The following is a 21,295-nucleotide window of genomic DNA, read 5'->3' as shown; positions in this document are numbered from 1 at the left end:
ACGCCCATGCCCTAGATCCTGATCCACAAGCTCCATAGCTAACCAGCCTGCAGCACACACTACAGGTCCCACACACTCTACTTCTATGCTCTAGCCCCCTATGCCCCACCTCCCAACACTCTCTCTGTGTGCCCACCCCCTACACCTTAAACACCCCCCCACACACCTGACACCCAAACTATACACCACACACTCTCCCCCCAGGAACACAACGATCCAGACCATTTTCCCTGATGGCTTTCGGCATCAAATGGGAGGCTACATTAAAACACAAACTTCACATTGAGGAGAGAACAGCCAGCCCTTCCTGCCCTCATTGCTCTGCCCCCAGTGAGATGGCTCAGCTAGAACCACCCAGGTAGAAGGAAACACTCCAGTTCAGCCTCTTGCTGCCCCTGCTCCACGTCTTGCTGCCAACACCCCTTTCCAGTTCAGGATTTATCTGCACACCAGTTCTCCCCGGCTGCTGCAGCTTCACAGGCTCCTCCCGAAGCTCATGAGGCATCTGTCACGACAGCGCTGTGAGCTCTCCAGCCAAAGGAGATGCCATTCCTGGCTTTAAAAGAGATCCCAACACCAGGGCTGACTCAGACCAGCTCTGGAAAGACCCCCTAGACTGCATTTTCCATTCATATTGTGCCAACTGTCCCTGTCTAGGTGGGGTTGAGGAGCCAGACAAGAATAGAGAAAGCAAAGTATGTGTGTAGTGTTAGTAGTGACGGAACTATACGTGCTCTGGTTGGCTACTCGGAGCAACCGCCCTCTATGACCCTGTGATACCAAGACAGCGTCCCAGCCTGGTGACTCGACAGCTCTTCACCCCCAAACACAAAGCATCATGTGACACTGCATCAGCCGTAACAGCAAGACACGAGTGACAATCCAGGTCCAGACACCCCAAGTGGAGAACTGGGGAGCTGAACCCAAAAGAATAAGCAGCTGAGTCAACTGATTGGAGCCAATGGTATTGTGTTATAAAAATGTTTCTAGTACGGTCTTTTATTAAAGCTTGTATCTGAACTTAATGATCATTATGAGACATGTGCAGAGCATAGTTATGAATTCATGTATATATAGAGAACTGAGCTCATAAACTTCAGCTCCACCTCACAGCAGGACAGCGAGCAATCAGACAAGGCGAAGTACCCTCCAAACCAGGTATTTACACAAAACCAGACACGTAATGAATAATGATCCATTGAACAATCCAGGAAAAGACAATGCTGGGCCACTGAAGTTATTGGAAAGACATTGAGAGACCTGAGGATTTCCTCACTTTGAATATCTATAATGACTGAAGAAAATAAACCTGCAAATCCCTTAACTATGGAAGGGGTTGGAAGTAAAAGGCATTCGGAACTTGAGGGACAGCCTGTAGGCAGGAAGCTATCCATGAAAGGCTGCTGGGTACGCTGGGAAATTGTTCAATGGCAATAGATAACTTGTATTAGCGAAGGGATTTTATCTAATACAGAAGTAAAGTCTGAGGTTGCATCTTTTATGTTTCTTTTCTGTGTAACCGGTATGTGTTTGCTCTCCCCTACTATTTCATCTCTGAATTTGTGGTTTTTCTAGTAAATAAACCTTGTGTTTATTTTTATCCCAAGCAGGTCTCAGTGTGCAAACTGTGTGGAGTGTGGGGGCCAAAGCGAACTGATAACTGGGGGGCTGGTTTCACACCTTCGGGGCAGGGGAGGCAAACCAGAGGGGAAAGGTCTGAGTGTCCAGTAATTAAGAACTTAGGGAGGACAGATTTGGGGAGACTCGGCACTGAAATGGCCATTGGGGTCACCCCGCCAGGAGTAACTGGGCAGGTGGAAGCCAGGATGAGACCTTGTGCTTGTGGGCAAGCTGCTGGTGTTGGCGCTTTCAGCCACAGCAGCACAGCATTAAGTCACCCCAGGGTTACAGGGCAGACGGTGACAGAACCCCTTCCTGGTCTGGGTGAGCCTCCAAACACCACAATGAGGCAGTAGCAGCTGGCTGTATGGCACCAGAGAGCGAGCCCATTACATTGTGTGTCTCTTGTCTTTTAGCACGGCTGGGGAGATTCAGAAAGGCTGGAAATGGGCTGAGCTTTCACATCATACCAGAGGCTGGGTGGAGTGACAGGGCCCAGCAGCCCGCCTGCTAGGCAAATGACCGACTGTGTGACCAACCTGTGGCATCCTCCTCCCCGGGAGAAGCTACTGAGATGTGTGGAGCTGGTGTGCTGAGGATTAGCAGGGAAGGTGGTGTGGAGGGCAGAAGTCTGTGTCATGCACTAAGCCGAGTAGAGAGAATGTCCAGCATGGTGAGACAAAGCCAACTCTAAACCTAGTTTCAGAGTAGCAACCGGGTTAGTCTGTATTCACAAAAAGAAAAGGAGGACTTGTGGCACCTTAGAGACTAACCAATTTATTTGAGCATAAGCTTTCGTGAGCTACAGCTCACTTCATCGGATGCATGTTTTCTTCTTTGGAAAAGTAAACGTCTGGTGAGACTGGGGCCATGTCAAGGGAACTGTGCGCGGTCGATAACTGCAAGTGGCATTTGATGCTCCAGAGACACTTATACCAAAATACAAAACGTTCTGCCCAGACCAAAAGAGGACTGGCCAGCAGCAACAGCGGTACAATCACATCGACGAGCTGGGAGGGACCAGGGGGCATGAGATACGTTAGTCTTGCTAATACAGCTGCATCAAGGGGGCCTTTCTCACTCCACTAGTGGCTGCACTTCTGAGCAGGCAGCCGTGGAGGGAACAATGCAGCTATGAGCAAGTTCACAGCTATTCACAGATTCCAAGGCCAGAAGGGATCACTGTGATCATCTAGCCTGACCTGTACAGCACAGGCCATAGAGCTTCCCCAAAATAATTCGTAGAGTGTGTCCTTCAGAAAAATATGCTGTTGTGATTTAACAATCGTCAGTGATGGAGAATCCACCGTGACCCTGGGGAAATTGTTCCAGTGATTAATTCCTCCCACTGTTAAAAATGTACACCTTATTTCCGGTCTGCATTTGTCTAGCTTCAACTTTCAGCCATTGGAACGTGTTAGACCTTTCTCTCCTTGATTGAAGAGCCCAATATGAAATATTTGTTCACCATGCAGGTACTCAGAGACTGTCATCAAGTTATTCCTTAATGTTCTCTTTGCTAAGCTAAATACACTGAGCTCCTTGAGTCTATCTACCCCAGCTTCTCCTGTTAACACATCCCAGGATCACTTTAGCCCTTTTGGCCACAGCGTCGCACTGGGATCTCATGTTCAGCTGATTATTCACCACAACCCCCAAATCTTTTTCAGGGTTCTGCTTCCCAGGAGAGAGTCCTGCATCCCCTAATATGGCCTGCATACTTTGTGTCTAGATGTCTACATTTACATTTAGCCATGTTAAAAAAACACATTCTTTGCTTGTGCCAATTTACTGAGCGATCCAGATCGTTCTGTCCTCTTCATTATCTACCACTCCCCCAGTTTTTGTGTCATTTGCAAACTTGATCAGTGATGATTTTATGTTTTCTTCCAGGTCAATGATACAAAAGTTAAGTAGCTTATGGACAAGAACAGATCTCTTTGGGACCCCACTAGAAACACTATTGCAGGCCAAGCCTTCCCCAGGAGGAGTCACTGAAGGGAAAGCTGAAGGAGGGCTGAGCACGACGAAGCTTCCAAATACCCCAGTGCTAATCCAAGAGCAACCAGTGACTGGGTCAGGACACAGCAGGGTTAACAGGGGTTAATGGACCCAAAAGAAGGGGAAAGCAGCTTGCTTACCCGGAAAGCACTCCCAGGACAAGGTTAAGAACAAAGAAGGAGCCGATGATGATGAGGGGAATGAAGTACAGCCAGTTCCAGGTGGCTCCTAAGGCATCATTGGTCTGAAAGGGAAAAAAAAAAAAAACAGCGTTACACTGTATTCCACCTCTGTGTGACCATGAAGGGCTCCAGTTACTTCATCCCCCAGGGTCTATAACCAGGGCTCTGTGTGCCCCGGGATTCCACAGCCACAGAGCCGTCTGCAGAATCATGCTTGTTGCCCAAGCGCCATAGAACTGGCTATTCCACCCTCCCACCCATGTAATTCATTGAAGTTGCCATTTGGTACCCAACACTGGATGGAAGCCTTTGCTCCCTGCCTCCACCCTGCCTGTGCTGTCCTGTGCTGTCCTGTCCCTGTCAGGTGCAGCTCACCAGCACAGGCCCCCTTGTATGGCCCTTTAAAGGGCAGAGCAGGAGCCAGAGAGGGAGAAACTGGCTTGGCATCTTCCTGTCCTGAGCCAAAAGCACATCCAGACCTGCCCTGATCCAGCTAGGGAGGAGCCAGTTGTCGCACCTTGGAGCGGTGTTGTTTGGAGCTCTCACCACCAGGCTGGATTAGGCTGAGGAGCTGTGCCATGCTCAGGCAGCTCTGCTCCCCGCTCAGCCCTGATGGATATGGGCAGGGGTCTGGGGAGCCATGGTATCTGCAGAGCGGCACCACAGCAGGCCTGAGAAGGAGAACTGAGGCTTGGGAGGGAAGCTGCTCTAAACTGGCTCAGCTGCCCTTGTTTCCCCAGGGACTGTGCAGCAGTGACCTGCGGTGGGGGTGGGGGGCTGAGCTCAGAGCTGGGCCGGGTGGTAGTGAGGTTGAGAAGAAAAGGAGGAGTTGTGGCACCTTAGAGACTAACCAATTTATTTGAGCATAAGCTTTCGTGAGCTATAGCTCACTTCATCGGAGGTTGAGAAGGGAACTGGAGCTGTGAGTGTTAGAACTGGCCTGCATGGAAAGCACTGAGTGCCCAGCACAGAACACCTTATGTGGTGCTGAGCTGCTGCTGGCTTATGAGCTTCCTGGACAGTCAATGCTCAAAGCTCTGCATGCCAAGCTGCAGCAGCCTGGAGGGAAAGTGAGAGAGGTTGGCGCCCGCTCTGACACTGCACACAGTGGCATACAGCCAGAATCCCAGCTCTGGCTTTATGCCAAATCTTTACACAAACATCAGGAGCTGGGCACTTGGGGGTTTGCATGCAAACTCTTACAGAGTCCCAGTTCCTCTGCTTCTGTTCCAGTGCTTTTCCCCAAGCGTCTCCCTCCAGTCATGTCCCAAGGGAAGGGAGGGGAGCTAAACTGATTCATTAGCTGGGCTGGCTCCTGGCAGCAGGCTGCCTGCTGAGCTGGACTGGGGTGCGAAGGGGACGGATACTGCAGGCAGTAGGCTGGAGGCTGTGCCAGAGAATTTAGGGGGCCTTGCCCCATAATACACGGGGCCTTGGCTATTGCACTGCCCTACGGAAGCACAGGTCAAATAACAAATGAGTATTGCTCATGTCTGAGTCTCCTGGAATATAGCTAAGGCGGCTGGACACCCTGGCTGCAATGGAGAGAATGGCACCACGTTAACTGCAGGAGGTCAGACTAGATCAGGGGTAGGCAACCTATGCGGCACGTGAGCTGATTTTCAGTGGCACTCACACTGCCCGGGTCCTGGCCACCGGTCCAGGGGGCTCTGCATTTTAATTTAATTTTAAATGAAGCTTCTTAAACATTTTAAAAACCTTATTTACTTTACATACAACAATAGTTTAGTTATATATTATAGACTTATAGAAAGAGACCTTCTAAAAACGTTAAAATGTATTACTGGCACGCAAAACCTTAAATTAGAGCGAATAAATGAAGACTCGGCCCACCACTTCTGAAAGGTTGCCGACCCTCGGAACAGATGATCACGATGGTCCCTTCTGGTCTGAAAATCTATGAGTCTATGAGCTCGAGTATGGACACAGACACTACCGGTCCTACCAAACAATGTTTTATCTTGATCCAAATAAAGGATGGAGAATCGTACCCGGAGACAGAGTGTCTGAGCAGGCCACGCCTTGGCATACTAGAGAAGGCAGCTGAAATCTGCTCCATTATATGCAAACCAGGGGAGGTTCTCAGTCTCCTGACACATAGCGAATGCTGCCCTCCAAGGGAAAGAATGGGCACAGCTCCAGGCCAAGTCTTCCCCTAAAACGGGTCATCCCATGCACATGAACCAGGAACCCCTCTTCTCTTCCCCACCTCTACTGCAGTTCTGTGCTCTCTGCCCTAGTGTGACAAGAAAGCGGCAGTCTCATTACGGCTTGGGACCTCTAGCGTTCCTCCAACACAACCTTCCTCCTCTGGACTGGAACATGGAGCCAGGACTTGTGCCAAAGGAGGGAACTGGCACAGACACACTGCTCCTCTCCTCGTTATCCCAAAAGAAATTGACTGATGACCAGAACTATCTGAGAGGAGGGAGGAAGGTGGCAGTTTGACTCATGTATTGCTCTTCTGGATGTGCAGATGATAATGCTGGCTCAGGCCAGGCACGGAGCAGACAAGTGCTGTGTAAACTTCACTCGCACAACTCTGCCAGTCTGACCCACAGAGCAGCCTCTGCCACTCCAATCCTGGCCCCGTCACACTGTTCTGCTGGCGCCCCTCAGGGCTGACTTGCAGCATCTCCTTGCTATTCCAGGGCCCCTCAGAACTGCTGTATAAATACATCTCCTGGGTGACCTTCAGCACCCTCCGCTCTTCCAGCCCTGTTGTTTCTGATAACAAAGCTCAGTCACCGCCCCATTATTTCAGAGCTGAGCCTTTCCTACACACAGTGCTGCCAGTGCACTCTGTAAGCTGAGGAAGTGGGTGAATACCTAGGACCAAGGTCAGCCAGCTCATTTCACACACTGAGAGTCTAGATTGGGAAGCTATTTCCCTACTCCATCACCTAGAACCGCTCAGAAGGCCTCCCACTAACTGAATAGCAGCAGAGACTCGGACTGCTGAGAGCATCTGCCTGAGCCAGTCACCTCAGCGGATGACAAGGAGTCCTCCCCTGCCCCACAGGACAGGAACACGCTCTTGGTGCTCCTCGCTCAGTACAGACAGGAATTTACAGTGCCAAACCCAGGCTGAAATGTGCCTCTCCCCTTTCCTCCTCCACCAGTCCCACAATGCCATCTCAAAGCTGGGGTAAAAACTCTTCCTCCCCACAGAGCCTGGATTCTAGCTATACACCATCGTAGGCAGTGCAAGCATTGGCACCCAGCCCTCTCTGTCACCTCCCCTCCATGCCACCGCAGCTGACCAAACTTGAGGATACAGACACTGTTGGTCCTAGCATCATGACCTGACAGGTGGGTGGATGGGGACACATTTCCTCCTCTCTCCCCGCTATAATCACACCTATCATTGTAATGGCCTCCCACTAGGGCGCGACCAGCCCGCGGACGGGTGGGAGTCAGGTTTCGCATTACAATTAAGGAAGAGATAAGCAACTTCATTGCATAGAATTCTTCCTTCTCAACCCGGGCCACGCTTCACAGATGCAAACTCTGTGGGTTTTGTATTGCTTAGCATGGTGTGGACAAGACAAAAGAGAGCCCAGAATGAAGTCAGGCGGGGAACGTGCAAAGAGAAAAACCTCACATTCCGCTCTGTGCATGGCTTCAGGCCTTACCTCCTTGGAGAGAAGGATGGGTCTCAGCTGCCGTGTTTGGATGGGATGGAAACTTCTCTAGAGTCCAAGAGTGTTTGGATTTGGTATTTTGCTCCATCCCATCCAAACATGGCAGCTGAGACCCATCCTTCTGTCCAAGGAGGTAAGGCCTGAAGCCATGCACAGAGCGGAATGTGAGGTTTTTCTCTTTGCACGTTCCCCGTCTGACTTCATTCTGGGCTCTCTTTTGTCTCGTCCACACCATGCTAAGCAATACAAAACCCACAGTGTTTGCATCTGTGAAGCGTGGCCCGGGTTGAGAAGGAAGAATTCTATGCAATGAAGTTGGCATCTCAGCTAGAGGCTGCCAATGTTTGTCTTTCTAGTTTGGGGTTATTCCAAGCACACGTCTAGTCTGACCATGTCGTTGTTAATAGCGTATCAACCATCCTGCATTATGGCCTCACTGGTGAGACTCAGAGAAACAGAAAGAGAAGATGCCAGCGCCCAGGAGAGCACTAACCACAGGGCCAAACCATATCAGCTTCAAAGGCTTCTAGCAAGCACCGTTCCGTAACATCTCAATACAATTATTCACTGAGCCTTTTAATAAAGCAGTGCCCCATCTCCACCTCACTGCCACTTCCTAGTTCCCATTCGTCCTCTTCTCAAGTCATCTGCGCATGACGCCGGCCCGAGCAGTGATGCGGCAAAACGTGACCGTCTGGGGGAGGTGGCATCAATCTTGTGGGAATGAAAGATTCTTTTTTTCCTAACGCTAATTAAGCCCTCATTTCCATCTGACTCATCGGCAGTGCATCTCCAGATCAGCCAGGGTAGGAGCCACCGCGAGTCTCTTCAAAAAGAAAAGTAAAGTAATCTCCAAAGATTGGAAGAACAGGCCAAAAAAAAAAAAAAAAATCTCCAAGGGGGGAAAAAGCCCCCTTCTTAACGGGAGATGACAAATTGCTGGCTAAAACCCCTGAGCTGTGACATTGGTTCCTCACTTTCTGTGCCTCCCAGCCCTGCCTTGCCTCCCAAAGGCTTCTAATGAAAGTGAAGCCAATGCACTAAATCAGGAGTGGGCAAACTTTTTGGCCTGAGGGCACATCAGGGTTGCGAAAGTGTATGGAGGGCCACGTAGGGAAGGCTGTGCCTCCCCAAATAGCCTGGCCCTACCCCCTATCCGACCCTTCCCACTTCCCACCCCCTGACTGCCCTCCTCAGAACCCCTGACCCATCCAACCCCCCTTGCTCTTGTCCCCTGACTGCCCCCTCCCCAGGACCCCCTGCCCCGACAGGCCCCCCGGGATTCCCACCCCCTATCCAACCCCCCGCCCCGACTGCCCAGACCCCTATCCACACCCCCTCCTCCTGATAGGCTGCCCGGGACTCCCACGCTTATCCAACCCCCCTGTTCCCTGTCTCGATCCCCCAAGAACCTACGCCCCATCCAACCTCCCCCTACTCCCTGTCCCCTGACTGCCCCGACCCCTATCCACACCCCCGCCCCTAACCACCCCCCAGGATTCCCTGCCCCTTATCCAACCCCCCGGTCCCAGCCCCCTTACCATTCCGCTCAGAGCAGCATGTTTGGCAGCCGCACCACCCAACCTGAGCCAGACACGCTGCCACGCTGCCCTGCAGGAGCACGCAGCCCCACCGCCCAGAGCACTGCCCGCGTGGTGGCATGGCTGCAGGGGAGGGGGGACAGCAGGGGAGGGGCCGGGAGCTAGCCTCCCCGACCAGGAGCTCAGGGGCCGAGCAGGATGGTCCCGCGGGCCATAGTTTGCCAACCTCTGCTCTAAATGCTCCTGAAAAGACCGAATCAAGGCTTTGAAACAGCTCCTGCCATCAGCCCAGAACAGACTGTGACACTGAGTGTTGGGAGGTAGTGAAAAAGGGCCAAATGGGACTACATCCCCTGTCCAGGAGGAAGGCAGCCCATTCCCTGATCCCCCCCAAGACAGCGCCACTGTACATCACTGCCTTTCTCTCTGCCCTAATACCTGCCTGCTGATGCTCCCAGGCTTTGTGTCTCTCTCTTGTTGTCTCTGCCTTGCTTTCCTCACCTGCAGACTCTAATTACTGAGAGTGACACACAAACGAGAGAGGGATCATGACAGACGGTGAAAGCAGCTTGGGGGCGGTGGTGCACCTGTGCCGGGAAAATGGTCTCAATTACCAGCCATTTCAGCCGTGACGCAGCGGCAATGTTTTCTTTGATGAACGTGCCCAGCTGGGGGCGGTGCCACTTCTTGAAGTAAACAGTCACACACGGCAATTATCACATTAACCTCCGGAGGGGAGTACGGGAGAGATGGGCGGATGGATGAGGCGGTGGTGGCGGAGCGGGGATTAGAACCCGTGTCTCTCCACGCTTTGCAGGCAGCGCAAAGAGGGGCGTCTCCTGCCTTTCCCAAGTCCTTTGGGGAAGACGGGAAATCAAAGCCAGATGAGAGGAGAAGCCCAATTCTTAAAGCACCGGAAAAATGGAAGCAAAGCTCCCATCTCTCCAAAGGCATCTGCCCTCAGCCAGGCTGGGCTTGGGTGCGAGGCAGAGGTTCATTCCTCTTCCAGTCCTTCATATGTCTCTCCAAAGGACCCTGCATTTTGAGAGCTCTCCTTGTTCCCTTGATATCCTCCCTTCCCAGCATGTCCCTGTGCCCTGCTGCTCACCATGGCTTGGAAAGATGGATCGGGGGAGCCATCCCTTCCCTGCCCCTACTGACAAGCACCATGCTTCTTCCCAATGGCCTAGCTCTCAGACAGACCCTCCCACCCCCCACCCTCATGGTAACAATCAGTCTCACCTCCAGCTGGCCTCCCAGCCTCCAAACTTCCCCCTTCACACATGTTCTTTGTGGGAATCAGCCTGAGGCCCTCACAAAGCTAAGATGGCATGGGGCCCTCCTGAGCAGTGGCCTGAGCCAGACAGCTGCCTCCTAACTGGAGCTTGCTGGGGAGGCCAGCTGGGGAGTGACTACAGAGAATTCTTTCCCAGGTGTCTGGCTGGTGGATCTTGCCCACATGAACTGGTCGCCAGATTTGGGGTTGGGAAGCAATTTTCCCCCAGGTTAGATTGGCAGAGACCCCGGGGGTTTTTGCTTTCTTCTGCCACATGAGGCATGGATCACTTGCAGGTTTGAACTAATGTAAATGGTGGATTCTCTGTAACTTGAAGAGTTTAAATCATGATTTGAGGATTTCAGTAACTCAGCCAGAGATTAGGGGCCTGTTACAGGAGTGGGTGGGTGAGGTTCTGTGGCCTGCTATGTGCAGGAGGTCAGACTAGATGATCATGATAATCCCTTCTGGCCTTGATGTTCATGAGTCTATAATGAGAGGCAGTATCTGGGATAGATACGGGTGTTGGGTGGGAGCTCCAGGCACCACGACAACTGATAGAAGCAAACCTCTGGAAAGTTAGGAGTCTGGGGTGTGCTGAGCATGAGAGTGGTTGGATCCCTACCCAGACTCCCTCATCTAGGCCCACTCAGCCACTCCCAGCCCCAGCTAGAACCAGGAAAGGTAACGGTGCATAGGAATGAATCACAACAAGGGGCAGAGTTGATCAAAATCTTTCAAAGCTTGAAAGCACAGAGGTCCTGTCTGAGATTGGGGTGACAACTGTTTCACTCATCCCTAATACTGACATGGCCTTTTGCATTAAGCTACCTTCTCCCCCACCCCAGTGTAGGTGAGGAGACACCCTGGCCGTTACTAGATGATTAAGGCAGCATGGCCTAGTGGGTAGGGCACTTGACTGGGGTCCATTCCCAGCTCTGCCACTGCCCTACAGGGTGACCTTGGGCAAATCACTTCAAATCTCTATTTCCCTCTCTGCGTTGCCCATTTTGACTGTAAGCTTTTTGGGGCAGGGACTGACTTGCTCTGTGTTCAGACAGCATCTCACACAACGCAGCCCTGACCTCAAGTGGGGCCTCTAGGCACTACTATGACCTAGATAATCATGCACCTGGCCTAGATAGTGCTGGGGACTCTGACTCCAGGTAAAGCAGACCAGGACAAAGTTGCCAAGAAGAACCGGGTTTCAGCTCACAGCCTAAGGGACTGGCTGGTTTATTTCCTTCATACTTCTATGTGAACTGACTGCAGGGGGGCCAGTGCCGGATTTATAGCCCTGGACTCTGTAGTCCTCTCTTTATCTACCAAAGAGGCACAGCGTGGGCAGCAGCTATCCCCCTCCGGTAAGGCACGGAGGAGGACACACTCCTCTAGGCAGGAGGCATCTCCAGGCTTTCTGCATGTCAGTCCTTGGGGCGGGGGGTGGGGGAGACAGGGGAGGATATGTGCGGGAGCGACAGCCACCCATTGAGTGGGAAACAGACTCAATAGCAAGTAGGTAGGAACTTTCTGTCACTACTGACCGGGGGCAGATTCTCACCCCCTGATCTGGAAGTTCTCTATTCCTTTCCCAATCACCCAGAGCATCAGCCTGACCCCTCCCAAGAAGCCCCAGGTCCCCAGTTCTAATTAGCTAGGCCACTAAGCACTCTCCTTTCCAGCCTTTCTGCTGCTCCCCCACATGCCAGCCTCTCATGGATTTGCCAGGACGCTCCAGCCACACCGCCGGCAGCATCTGCAGCTTTGTTTGAAGTGCTCTTCAAAGCAGGAGCAGAGATGAAAAGTCACCATGGACTTTACCAGCTGGAGGGAGACTGTTTGCCCGACATGCCAAAGGGATAGGGAGCCAGGGCGGGGGTGAGGAGAGGGGGAGACAAGAAATGCAGTAACTTGGGAGACAAACCACACAAGCTTCCTTCTGACATTCAAAGTGACTCTGGCAATGCCCAGGCTTGTGAAGTCCCAGGTCAGCAAGAGCCTTTAACAAACGTGCTACGGTTCAAGATTGATACTGGCTTTTCCCCCCACCTTGCTTTCTGTCAGGGGATCTCCAACCGCTTTACACTCACTCGTCAGTGCCCCCGCATTATAAAGTATTATGCTCATTCTTCAGCCAGGGAAACTGAGGCATATAGGGGCTAAAGGCAACATCTTCAAAAGCTTGGGCAGGTGCAGATAGGCATTTGGGAGCCTATGGGCTCAGGGGGCAGTTGGGTGCCCAAAAGTTTTCCAGCCATGCCAGCGCTGCCTGACTGCCTTGGGGTTTCAGCATCCCAAGAGGGAGACGTATGGTAGGAGGAGTCACTGTCACAAGGCCTTGGGACACTCCCGGGCTGCAGGTTCGAAGTCAAGCAAGCAGAGCAGATGGACAGCTTCCCACTCAGATGCTCCTGGCAGCCCCCAGCACACGGGGACCTGGCAATCTCAGGGGTCAGTTGCTTCCTCAGGACCCTGGTAGCTGTTCCTTAGGTATACTGAAGTTAACTACACTTTGGGTGATGGATCGGGGCTCTCTCTGCAGCTGGCCACAGCTATGAACTCCCTTCCAGCAACTACCAGCCTGGCCGCGGATCACCCCACCATCAGAATACAAGGTGAGGTCTGCCTCGTCATGCGACGCTTCCTCCCACCAGCTCCCTGTAGCTGGCAAGGACAGTGAGCAAACATTCCCGACCAAGCAAGCACAACTGCACAGCATCACACAGGGAGCAAGACGGATTGCTTGTGTTATTGACACATGCCCTGCACTGATATGGAGGGTGAGTTAAAACTACCTAGACAGGGGACGATTTGCATTGTCTCTTCCCCCCACAGCTGGTTTAGAACAAGCTACATACAGTGTGTTGGGCAGACGGAATTCGGGGCGGGGGTTGTAAATTGGGTCAAGACCGAGCAGGGGAATGAGAAGGATGTTGGAGACAATAAGGGAAGGATTTTGATTGGTGAGCCGGACACTCTCTATGGCAGTTGCACACTGTATTTGTGCACAGCCCACGCTTGAGTAAAAGGCATTTACTTTATCCCCCGGGGAAATAAAAATAGCTGTTCACCTCAACAATGCAACACATCCTGCTCCCTGACTGACTCGGTGACAAGAGACCTCAGGCGGCACGCTGAATGTTCGCATGGGAGCACAGCCCTCTCCAGCCGCTGGAAATGAAACCCAGGCACCAGCAAAGAGATTCAGTCAGGCTCAACCAATCAAGACGGGAGTTCAATTGGAATGAGGCTTCCTAGGGAATTCAGCACCCTGGGATTTTTTTTTTTTTTTTTGCCACCTTACAGAGCAGCGTTCAGAAGCAGATTACAAGCAACTTCACCAGGATTATTGCTTAATAATAACGCCCAGAGAACACTTTACCATCTGTGGAATTCAAAGCGCTGTATAAAGGTGGCTCAGGATTATCGGCCTTATGTGAACTGGGGAAACCAAGTCAGAGGATGAAGGATTCATCCCAAGGTCATGGATCAGGGCAGGCTTCCTGGGTGACCCTGGGCAAGCCAGTCACTCTCTCTGGGCCTCACTTCTCCCTCTGTAGCAAAGGAATAGCCCTGCCCTGCCTCACAGGGGTGTATGGAGGATAAATACCTTACAGACTATGAGGGGCTATGGTGAGTGGCACCAGAAAGGAGTGTCTGATATGGGTGGACAGTAGCTGAGCAGGGAAGAGACCCCAGGGATCCTGAGCCCCAGGTCAGTGCCCTCTCCATGGGACCACACTGCTTTTCCTTGAGTCCCAAATGTAAGGAATTCCAATTCATCCTCAGAAGCCCTGAGAAGTTTCTCTGACAGCCCCCCTGCAGATATCCCAGCCTAACCAGGGCTATCAGCAGGAGTGGCAGAACCTGGCAAGATTAAGGTGATCTCTAGTCTGACGGTCCCACCCTCACTGCTCAGGGAACTGGGAGAGGAGAACACGGGCAAAGGAGAATCTCAGCTTGCTGCACCTGAAAATGGGCACAAGTGTTTCCCAAACACTCACAGTGGAACAGCTCCCCTAGGACCGCATTCCCTCCCTTGTCACAGCTGCCATAAGGCCCACCACATTTGCACTAGTGCTATACCCACATCTTAGCCTGCAATGCCCCTTCCCCCTCCTGACAAACACTGGCTGTTGGGGGCAGGGCAAGGACCCCACTTCTCCCACCAGCAATCTGCTCAGCTGCTTTGGCACTGGGTAAGGGGCATGTCCCATCAGGAGGCATCTGCACCCGGACAGAAACGGAGCATGGCTTTGTTAGATATTGCTGCTGAATTGAATCCCGACCCATCTCAATGGGAGCACAGTAGCATCGCAGTTCCCCTAGTTCACACCAGTTTTGCCAAGGCCCTCAGCTGGGGGATACATGTGGGCTGGATTTGTGCTCCCCAACCCCAAGTCCTGTCCCCCCCGCCGCCGCTGCCAGCCCTCTGTCTCACGCAGCCCACTGGTGTAACTGCACCTATTTTGTATCAGGGCAGAGTCCCCTTGCAAGGTCCGAGCCGGGGCAATTCCCTAGCACTGAGGTTTAACGCCCACTTTGCGCCAGTGCGGCTGCCAACACACACAGTGGGGGGCACAAAGGTTCCAGCCAGCTGTAGTCCCCATGACGGCTGCTCATGTCTACGTAACATTGTCATCGTCCTTACAGCCATTAACAAGATTTAAGTTCTGGTCTAGCAGCTCCAAAGCCCACCTCCTCTACTGGCAAAGCTGAGGCCTCCATTCTGCGCGGTGCTGAGCAACCTGGCTCTCCCCCCGGTACAGCACGTACATCCATCCTTAAACAGAAGTTACTGAGATTACTCAGGTGCTTAAAGGCACGTATCAGCTTCAGCATTTTGTTAGATCGGGGCCAGAGCGCCTAGCGCCTCGCAGGACTGAGCCTGAAATGGACAGCTCCTTCTCTGGCCCTTTAGCAGAGAGAAGTGCTACAAAAGCACAGCTTTCACAGGATAATAAAGCGCTACAGTGCATATATTACAAACACACACCTCCTAATTGAAGCCCATCATGACAGGAAACCAAGCACGTCCTAACCCTAGCCGTATGACCTATTGTGTTTGTGATATTTTGACATGTGCTGTTTCCTCATATTGGTCTCCACCGAGCCCAAAGGATTTGCATTTGATCTACATTATAATCCTTCCATATCAACGATTCATGTGCAAAGACAGAGGTTAGAAAAGCGAGCCCAGGACAGGCCTAGCAACCTGTGACAGTTGAGAGAAGATTGGTAGGGTGGAGGGAGAAGGGACACACTTTTAGGGGCTGGCTGAATATGGTGGTTTTAGGTTCTGATCCCTTTTTCCACTGTAAGTTTAACCTTTTTTCCTTTCAATTAAAGAAAAGTAACTTCTTTTCTAGTGGAAGAGAACCTAGTGCTAGCACAGAACGTTGCCTGGGCTGATTTACACATGTGAGACGGGCTTGATCCTGACTGGGGTTGATCTCCTGCAATTCTCATGGCCAGCGGGGAGTGCTCAGCATCAGTCAGGACCAGCCTTCACCAGGGTATTTAATTTTTGTTAGCATTTCTCTCCCACTCCCTCACCCTGCTAGCTCCAAATTTTACTCACTCTTTAGCACTGGATTTTTGGGTTCATATACTTAGCTTGTGGATCTGCACTGGGTGTTAGCCATGGATGTTATAAATGGCCTGACTGACCCTCTCCCTGTGTCATGCTAACACTGCTGAGCTGCACAACGGTGCTTGAGCAGAATCCCCTACAGTGCAATGGAAAGAGGGCTCCTCGCAAGATGGTCTTCACATGGGCCTTTGGCATGTGCTCACCCTCTGATCAGAAAGAGCTCAAGCCTGTTGCCTTTCAGAGCTCGCTGCAAATCTAGTCTCTTTAATTCAGTTTCCAGAGGAGGAAATTGCTGTTGGAGGAGTGGATGTCTAGGGGATGGGGATTTATTTACATGAACCCTGTACAGTTCTATTAGCTATGCCTACTGCCATAGTTGGTGGGGTTGCTGCTGGAACCCTTCTCTTGAGAATGCATTTGTAACGAACAGTTAGGGGCATACAGAGTATAAAATAAGGCCTCATTTGGGCTTTTAAAAATCCAAAGAAATCAATATATTAAGTGGAATGCAAGAGCAATTTTGCAACCTACATGTATCCTTCCCCGGTCTGTGTTCATATGGGGTGCACCTGCCCTGGGTGGAGGGGACCATCTCCTATCTAAAAATAAATATAAACATGCCATTTTAGCAGCTAGTCTCTGTTCCTTTTCCTAGTTACTTTTTGTATTGTGGTAGAACCTAGAGGCCCCAAGCAGGGATCAAGACCCCACTGGGCCTACACAGACAGAGTCCCTGCCTCAGAATTTCTACAGTCTAAACTTCCTGGCCAGAAAAGTAGCCAAATCCACCTATCCCCTCAAAACACAACCAAAAGTCTCTGCAGCCTGTATGCAATGGACCTTCCTGCACAAACTCATCTACATTAGCAGATAGTCACTGACTGGTGCTGGGAATCCAGGCCAAAGATGCACACAGTTTGATTGGTATAACATACAATCATTACTGTCACCAGCTTTCCATGACCTACTCATGGAATAGACTGTGCTGTGGTGGAAAAAAATGATGTGTACACAAACTTGGCCTATAATTCTGCAAATCTGTACCTTTCTGCAAAGAAAACCTCAGGGTTAGCTGAGGGGCCCATGTCTGCCATGGGCTGCAGGGGAGCTTACATTCATTTCATGCCTCTGGCAAGACCTCTAGGAATTTTCCACCCATTCTCAAATTCACCCACACAGAGATCCATTAATACTGCCATGCTACCAGCAATAATGCTACCACCTGTCCACAAGAATAGCTCCAGCAAGAGAGACAGTTGCTGCCATGAATAAGTAGCATCTGTGATGTCCCAGGATGCGGGGAGCCTTTAAGTAATATTCTACGGCTCAGTATTACAATAACTAACTAACATCTTTAATTACTACATCCAGTTTGGCTGGAAATCCGCCCAGAGTATCCCGTTCCAGTATGCCTGGTGAGAGACCTGAGAAGGATTACACAGGGATTGTCTCTAGTTGGGGCATTTCAAAGTCTTGCTTAGAAACGGGGAGGGGAATTTCTCAAGGACACTATGGCATCACTCAGACATGAGATTAAGTCATTCCAGGTCACAAATAAACTCAGCAGCAAGTTGACATGCCAAATACCTGCCTGGCTTGAGAGCAAAGTGAGGTGGAAGTGGCTGACAAAGGAGAGTCTCTTGTATAATCTCACCACAACAGGAGGGATATTAATGTCATATAAAGCAAAAGTAATGAAAGAAAGGTTTTAAACTAAGGATATTAGCTAAAGTCAAAATTACCACCAAAGGGATCCACAGCCTTTCGCCCTTCCCATTTATACATTTGAACAAGAGGATTTGGGGGAAAAAGAGAAAGGCAGCTGTTTCCAGTAGTCTCTTGTCCAACATCCGCATAACTCTGTCTGCCTTAAAGTTCACAGCTGGTTTTATACTGACATCTCATTTAGAGGAAGGGTATTTTCTAGCAATCAGCCAAATTGGAACACTGGGTATTAAACCACTTCAAGAGTAGGATCCAGACCCAAACTTTGCAACTCCGTCTTCTCTCAAAACGGGCAAAACACTCCCAAACTTTGGAGATGTTGGGATCAAGGTCTGAATTATGTGGCTCAGACCCATCTCTACAATCTTCACCTGGAGTGCTGCCTACCACCCCATCTTCAAACCTCTTCCTCTGTCCTGTCCTGACATGTAACACATCCCCACGGAAGATGGATCCCGTTTAGGGGGACGGACATATGGATGGACTTGCACAGTGATGAGCTGCCAAAATCTTAACAACAGGTTCCCTCCTCACCCCACGAGGGGGTCGTTGCCCACCCCCGCCCCCCCGGGACTCCTGCCCCATCCAACCCCTTCCCCTGTCCCCTGACTGCCCCCAGAACTGGGCAGGAGAGTCTCATGGGCCATCGTAGCAGGTGCCCAGCCCACCCCTAAGAGCCAGATGCACCTGCCGGGGGGCATGGGGAGTCCCGGCGGTGCTTACCTGGGGCAGCTCCCAGGAAGCATCCGGCAGGTCCCTCTGGCTCCCAGGGGCGGGCGAGCGTAGCCGGGGGAGAGCAGAGGGAGCGGCCACTCCCCCCACTCATCACATCAAAAGTGATGCCTTAGGCGCCAACTCCCTGGCTGCTCCGGGGCTGGAGCACCCACGGGGAAAATTTGGTGGGTACGGAGCACCCACCGGCAGCTCCCCACCCCGTGCCCAGCCCCAGATCACCTCACCTCTGCTCCCCCTCCTCCCCTGAACGTGCTACCCCGCTCTGCTTCTCCACGCGCCCCCCCACACACACACACTCAGGCCGAGGATGGCGGAGGTGAGCTGGGGCGGGGAGCGGTTCCCCTGCGCCCCGCCCTCCCCCCCCCCGATTACCTGCTGTGGCGCAGGCGGCCCTCCTCACCCCCCCCACCTCCGCCTCCCTGGGCCTGAGCGGGAAACCATGGCCTGCTTCTCAGCCTGCCCCAGCTTCCCACGCAAACAGCTGATTCACGGGAAGCCTGGGGGAGCGGAGAAGCGGAGCAGGGCGGCACGTTCAGGGGAGGAGGCGGAGCGGAGGTGAGCTGGGGCCAGGGGTGGGGCGGGGAGCTGCCGGTGGGTGCTCTGCACCCACCAAATTTTCCCCTTGGGTGCTCCAGGGCTGGAGCACCCAGGGAGTCGGCGCCTAAGGTGCCACTTTTGGCCGGTTAAATTTAGAAGCCCTTTTAGAGCCGGTTGTCCCTCGCAGAACAACCGGTTCTAAAAGGGCTTGTAAATTTAACAACTGGTTCTAGCGAACTGGCTCCAGCTCACCACTGGACTTGCACTGAAAAATGAGACCAAGCAGGAAAAACCATCATGACTGGAATATTACAAGCAAAGAGTCACGACGTTCCCCCTGCTCCCAGCCCCAAACACCCTGCCACGCGCTGCAGAGCTGTCCATAAGGAACCAGATTTACTTCTTCACCTTAATAGCTGTAATCTGATCTCCTGTATGTATGGCCATGCTTTATTCCTGGCTGCTGGTGCCTGGCATCCATCGGCTCCCCAGTTACTGTACATGGTTTGAATGAAAATGCTTTGCTTTTCTAAATTAGCTTAACAAGGAAATTGGTAAATTTCCTTTGCAGAACAAGGGCTGCTGGCTCTTAGGGGGCTGGACTGCTGTTCTACAGAGCGCTGCTGAGGCATAACGGTCAATTATGGGTGTCATGTGACTAAGAATGCACATACTACTCTGAGGATTCGATAGTCAGGATCCTCCCAGAGCCCCAAAGCCAGTGATGCTGTGCTCAGCAGCTGTGTTTCTACTTTCTCCTTTGAGCTGACAGTTGGCCACTGTAGGCAAAATGCAGGTTCCTCCTACCTTCCAGGAGATCTGAATTTAGGACTTAAGTTTACTCCCTCGGTTCCACTCTGGCAGGAGCTGGAAGCGCTGTGGAGGCAGCCATCCCACCTCTCGCACCAGAGGAAGACCCATGCATGGTTTACTTGTGATCCTTCCGGCTGATTCTGTCAGGGCGGTGGCTGGCTCTGGTTGGCGCAACGTGGGGGCTAAAGCAGGGGAATTGCAGGGGGATGTTTCTAGGAATCCTCACACAGGTCAGCCTCAGGCTCTCCTGTTCATCTAAAATTTGGCCGATTCTAACCCAAATCCTTTTGCACAGTTTGGGTTTGAGTCCCCCACAGCTAGGCCCCTGCCTCCCCTCCGGCTCCCCAAATGGGGTAATCTTTGCAGGTTGCTCCCCCATAGGCCAGGCCTCTCCTCCTGCCCACTCACTGGGGACTGGATTCCCAAGTGGCAAGGCTGTTGTGATCACCCTAGAACCTGGCAGCCCAGACTCAAGACATTTCAATGAGCTGGCAGTGGGGGTTTAGCAAGTTCTGACTCCCACCCTGCCCTAATTCTCAGAACTCTAAAAGGAGCGAACACAACTCCCCTGCACTAGGAGGCCCTTCTGCTCTAACTCAGGACTCCACTGACAGCCATTACTAACACCTTCCCCATGCACAACTCCCTGGCTCCCCAGAGCCTTTTTATTATGCAGAGGGAGCTTGAAAGAGGTGACACCTAGTGGTCTGAATACAAACCCAAGAGCCAGGAACTCCCAAGTTCTAATTCTTGCTCTAAAGTTGACTCCTCTTGAACCCTTGCCAACTCAGATAGACTATTCCCATGCAGATAATATTTACGTACTTACAGGGCTGATGAACTTTTCATTATGCAATATTTGTAAAGTCCTTTGCACTCATCATCTATTAAACTCGACAGCTTGGGGTGGTGTCTCTGTTTCCACTCTAAAGCTCTGTCACTGGGTGCGTGAAACTTGAATGTCAGGATTCAGACTGAAGCACGTACTTTGCTTTTCCAGCAGGATGGATCCCATAAGTTTCCAAAAGGTAAAATAAGTTTAGGCCATTTTCCAGTTATAAGGAGAGATGGATCCAAACTGCAAGGCTATATACTGCCACCCATCACCATCATATTTGAGCACCTTCTGCATAAAATCAATAGCAAGATTTCATGGAATCCCTGGCACTTCTCCCTTTATAGGGTCAGAACTCTGCTTAGAGCAGGGTTTTTTTGAGGGGCGTTTGGGACTAAAAGTGGGGTTTGAACTGTGAGCATCACTTATGGTGGAAAGGCTTTCTCAAAGAGGACGGCTTTGAAATGTTTTCCGAAGATAGTCAGATTCTGGATTTGCCTGATCTCCCCTGGAAGATTGTTCCACAGCCAGATCCCCTAGACAGAAAATGCTTGATAGCAGATGACAGGACAAGAAGTAATGGTCTCAAGTTGCAGTGGGGGAGATTTAGGTTGGATATTAGGAAAAACTTTTTCACTAGGAGGGTGGTGAAACACTGGAATGCGTTACCTAGGGAGGTGGTGGAATCCCCTTCCTTAGAAGTTTTTAAGGTCAGGCTTCACAAAGCCCTGGCTGGGATGATTTAGTTGGGATTGGTCCTGCTCTGGGAAGG

At 51.6% G+C, this 21,295-nt stretch overlaps 1 protein-coding gene across 7 annotated transcripts in view; it reads right to left on the bottom strand.

Moving 5' to 3' along the window:
- The window catches only part of CACNA1E (calcium voltage-gated channel subunit alpha1 E), a 218,879-nt gene that overhangs the window by 121,611 nt on the left and 75,973 nt on the right, over nucleotides 1-21,295 (bottom strand). For all 7 annotated transcript variants that reach the window (XM_043520850.1, XM_043520852.1, XM_043520851.1 and 4 more), the window contains exon 7: nucleotides 3,762-3,865. In XM_043520850.1, the coding sequence (XP_043376785.1) occupies nucleotides 3,762-3,865 (104 nt within the window). The remainder of the gene's footprint in view (nucleotides 1-3,761; nucleotides 3,866-21,295) is intronic.

Source organism: Chelonia mydas, chromosome 8, assembly GCF_015237465.2.
Source record: "Chelonia mydas isolate rCheMyd1 chromosome 8, rCheMyd1.pri.v2, whole genome shotgun sequence".
In the NCBI taxonomy this organism is placed as follows: Eukaryota; Metazoa; Chordata; order Testudines; family Cheloniidae; genus Chelonia; species Chelonia mydas.
Note: the sequence above shows the minus strand (reverse complement) of the source record. Positions and strands in the feature narration are given on the sequence as shown.